The following is a 3,764-nucleotide window of genomic DNA, read 5'->3' on the forward strand; positions in this document are numbered from 1 at the left end:
GTGCTGGAAATACGAGCAGCAGTAGACTGGACATAAGGACATTTTGCCCGAACCAGTATAAATCTTTGTTTCCTCCGAGCACACCATTCGGGCCAGACGTGCAGATACAAATTTACTAGCCGGTGATCCGAAACACCTGACAAGTAGACAGTTGTAACGCATATCCTAAAGCACAATCAAACGATAGAAATATGACAGAATTAGAAAAAAAAATTGTCAACAGATAAATAGGAAAAGTCTAAACTAAATTGCATAAAAAAATTGGTCGATATACTATACTAGCTGCTCAATTGCGCCGATCCCCATGTGAGTTTGTTTTATTCGGATAACAAAACTATTTAAATTAAGGGATATATGTAGTTTCGTTTGAACGGGATTGAAGTTTATAGTTAAGCATATCTAGCCGACTCCAAACGGACGTGCATGGCAAATGGCGTTATATCATGGATATGCCAGGATTATGGAACCGAACTGAAATAGCAAGTTTGTTACGGATATGCCAGGATTATGGAACCGAACTGAAATAGCAAGTTTGTTAGGGTGTCAACACTTTGACCCTATAAATACATGAGAGCTGCTGCCGCATCCATCATAACACAACCGCTTCCTTTCATCTGGAGCTACAGCAGCGCGCAAACAGTCACACCACCATGAAGCCTTTGGCAGCCATCATCATTCCTGTCCTCGTCCTCCTCCTAGTCGCCATGAATGGTAAGTGTATTGTCTTTTCTACACTTAGGCCAGTTTCAGTGATGTTAGCATATTTAATGTCCATAAAACTCTCATGAAACCCCATTGAGATTAGCCTTATTAGCTTCCTGGAGCTAGTTCATTGCTGATTTGTGGTTTGCATCTGCGATCAAATTAAAGCTGCGCATGTGGAGTCGCGTCGGAGCGGAATGATGTACCAGTTGTACGTCTTCGGAGATTCGTACGCCGACACCGGGAACCTGCCCAAATCAAATCTGAGTCGTGAGTCGCGTCAATGGTACAAGCCCTACGGCACCTCGAGTCCAAGCGGCCGCTTCTCAAACAGATTCGTCCAATCTGATTTCGTCGGTAAGCTCAAATCATTCTTGATCATCAGTCCATTGTAATTGTCCAATAAGTTGTTTGCATATGCAGATCGATCTTTTATCAGTCTGATATGACATGTAATCATCTCGATTTTAGTTATACATGGTGTGATTTTTCTGTTTTGTACACCGATCGAACATAATTAATCTATATATACACTCTATGTCGATGTTACTATATGCAGCTTCGTGGCTAGGGCATCATGAAGCCCCTCAGACTTTCAGGCTCAGAAACAGAAACGACATCACGCGGTTTGGCATGAACTTCGCCGTGGCCGGCTCCGGCGTGCTTGAGGTGCCCGAGAAGGTCGCGACCCTCAGCAAGCAGGTCGACAACTTTGAGGGCCTGATCAAGGACCGCACCTTCCCGCCATGGCGCCTGAGGTTCTCCCTCGCGCTCATCGCCATCTCCGGCAACGACTACGCCCGCATCGCCAACATGAGCTCCTCCAACGACGTGAGTCACGCATCAATCTACATCTACATATATACGTCGTGCTGCTCTGTTGCACTCGCGTAACGTAAGTTACGACGTGCCTATATATGGTTGCAGACGTTGGCTTTGATCGAGACCGTGACGACGGGGATCGCCAAGGAGGTGCAGCGGCTGCAGGATCTCGGGATGAACAGGATCCTCGTCAACAACATGCACCCGCTCGGCTGCACGCCGTTCCGGACCAGGCCCAACAGCTACACCCACTGCGACGACGTCGCCAACGCGGTCGCGGCCACCCACAACAAGCTTCTCGCGGAAAAGCTGGGCAACTACCGTGGAAACGTCATGCTCCTCGACCTCAACACGGCCTTCTCCAGGGTCGTCCATCCCAATCCCAGTATGTCAGCTTCTAGTTGTTGGTTTGATTCTGCTAAAAAAAAGTTGTTGGTTTTATTATGCTTTCATCCATATCGATATATATGGGTTCTGTTCGTTGGATTTAGATGCTTCTCTCCTGTTCGTGTAGATGCAACGGGAAGTGATGACGAGACTCTGGCTAAGACGTTCAAGAACAAGCTGAGGCCGAGCTGCGAGAGCTTTGATCCCAAGGGCTACTGCGGGCAGGAGGACGAGAATGGCTCTCCTCAGTACAGCGTCACCGACGACCTTAGCAAAGATATGTTCAGCAACTTCTACTGGGATGATGTACACCCCACCCATACCGGTTGGTTCGTCGCCATGATGCAGCTGGAGGAGGAAGCCAAGGCTTTCCTAGATCTTAAAAATTAGGTTGCCAGTTAAATTATTTGCCATGCATAATCGACGATAGAAATAAGTTGTTTTTAGTTAGGTTCGCACCGTTTGGATTTGCTTAGGTTTCAATAAGGTTTTGGCACTACCTCGATCGTGCGATGCACATCGGTTTGATCAATTATATTTTTGTTGAACGTTATCGTAACATTTGTGTATTATAGATTGACTTTTGCTATTTATCTGTTGACAGATTTTTTTTTGAACTAAATTGATTTTTGCTTTTATCTATTGACAGATTTTTTTTGTTACTAAATTTGTCAGATTTTATACGTTTGATCGTGCTTTAGTATTTGTGCTACAATTATCTATTGGGTCGCATTTAAAAAAAAATCTGACAGATGTGACCACATAAAATTTGTCAATAGATAACTAGACACTCCCTTTAGTTATACTCTTCTCGCTTGTTTTTACTCTTCATTTCCTATATACTCTGAATATTAAATGGCTTCATTAGAGTCTATTGGTACCATAAATAGATGTGTTTAACCATGAGCGACTTGTGTGTTACATTTAACCTTACTTTATTGGTTGGCTAACGCCTTGGCCTCAATCTATATAACAGGAAGGAATCTAGATGTCACATAGAGAGGAAAGTACGCCCGGGTAAATGAAGCTCAAAGTGTATGAGATCATGTGTTTTTAACCTTCCGGCATAGCGCAAAGAGATGAATTCTTTAGCATACGTCGGCGCCGGAGCACGGGCGGGCGTCCAGGGTCCCTGGCCCTGGTCTACCATTGGAGGGAGGGGGTGAATAGGCAATTTTGAAAAAAAAAATAAAACTTGCAGCGGATAATAGGACCGAAATTTCTTATCTAAGTCGTTATTTTTTTTATAGTGGGTAACGCGAAAACACAAACCAACATAGATTACATCTATTTAACTGATTCTACTTGCTATCAACAAGGGTTGCTAGACATGTAGTAGGTTGGTTCCTCCCGAAACCTGCAAACAAAAATACAAGAACAAGTAGATCAGGGTGAATCACCCAAAAGTCAACAAGAACAAGTAGTAATGACATATGATTTGTTTACCAAAGTTCAGGTTCACCTCTGTGAATCCTATGTCTCTGTTGAGGATCTCCCGAACCAAGTCACTTTTAACCACTTTAATTTACTAACTTCACTATCTTGATTTCTTCCTTGTGGAAGCGAAGTTCGGATGGTTTCAAAACACCCAAAGAGCAAATTCGGATGGTTTCAAAAGCCGGAGGATGTCCCGGTTTTTTTTTTTTTGGCTCAGGGAGCTAGGGAGGTAAATCAGACTTCGAAAAAAATTAAGGAAGGTCAAATAGACTTTTTCCATATATCTACTACATTTATATGATCATGGCCTCCCCGGCAACCTAGGCCTAAATCTCGTTGTAAGTGGCGAGTGGATTTTGCGGTCTTCGAAGCCATGTGTTTTGGAGACATCTTGTTTGACCGTTCGTCTTATTCAA

The 3,764-nt window shown here is 43.8% G+C and overlaps 1 protein-coding gene across 1 annotated transcript; it reads left to right on the forward strand.

The window, feature by feature from the left end:
- The first annotated feature begins 621 nt into the window (after positions 1 to 621).
- Positions 622 to 2,470, forward strand: LOC136547056 (GDSL esterase/lipase At5g03610-like). Its single transcript, XM_066539023.1, has 5 exons — positions 622 to 711; positions 871 to 1,059; positions 1,262 to 1,533; positions 1,630 to 1,909; positions 2,039 to 2,470. The coding sequence occupies exons 1-5, from the start codon at positions 651 to 653 to the stop codon at positions 2,299 to 2,301; spliced, it is 1,065 nt and encodes a 354-aa protein (XP_066395120.1). The 5' UTR covers positions 622 to 650; the 3' UTR covers positions 2,302 to 2,470.
- Positions 2,471 to 3,764: the final 1,294 nt, after the last annotated feature.

This window comes from Miscanthus floridulus, chromosome 3 (assembly GCF_019320115.1).
Source record: "Miscanthus floridulus cultivar M001 chromosome 3, ASM1932011v1, whole genome shotgun sequence".
Classification (NCBI taxonomy): Eukaryota; Viridiplantae; Streptophyta; class Magnoliopsida; order Poales; family Poaceae; genus Miscanthus; species Miscanthus floridulus.

What these genes read in the sequence shown, in the direction of transcription:
- LOC136547056 (XM_066539023.1), top strand. Translation starts at nt 651, where the DNA reads ATGAAGCCTTTGGCAGCCATCATCATTCCTGTCCTCGTCCTCCTCCTA. An exon ending in CCTCCTAGTCGCCATGAATG is followed by an intron (nt 712 to 870) that starts GTAAGTGTATTG and finishes ATCAAATTAAAG; the next exon opens with CTGCGCATGTGGAGTCGCGT. An exon ending in CGTCCAATCTGATTTCGTCG is followed by an intron (nt 1,060 to 1,261) that starts GTAAGCTCAAAT and finishes TACTATATGCAG; the next exon opens with CTTCGTGGCTAGGGCATCAT.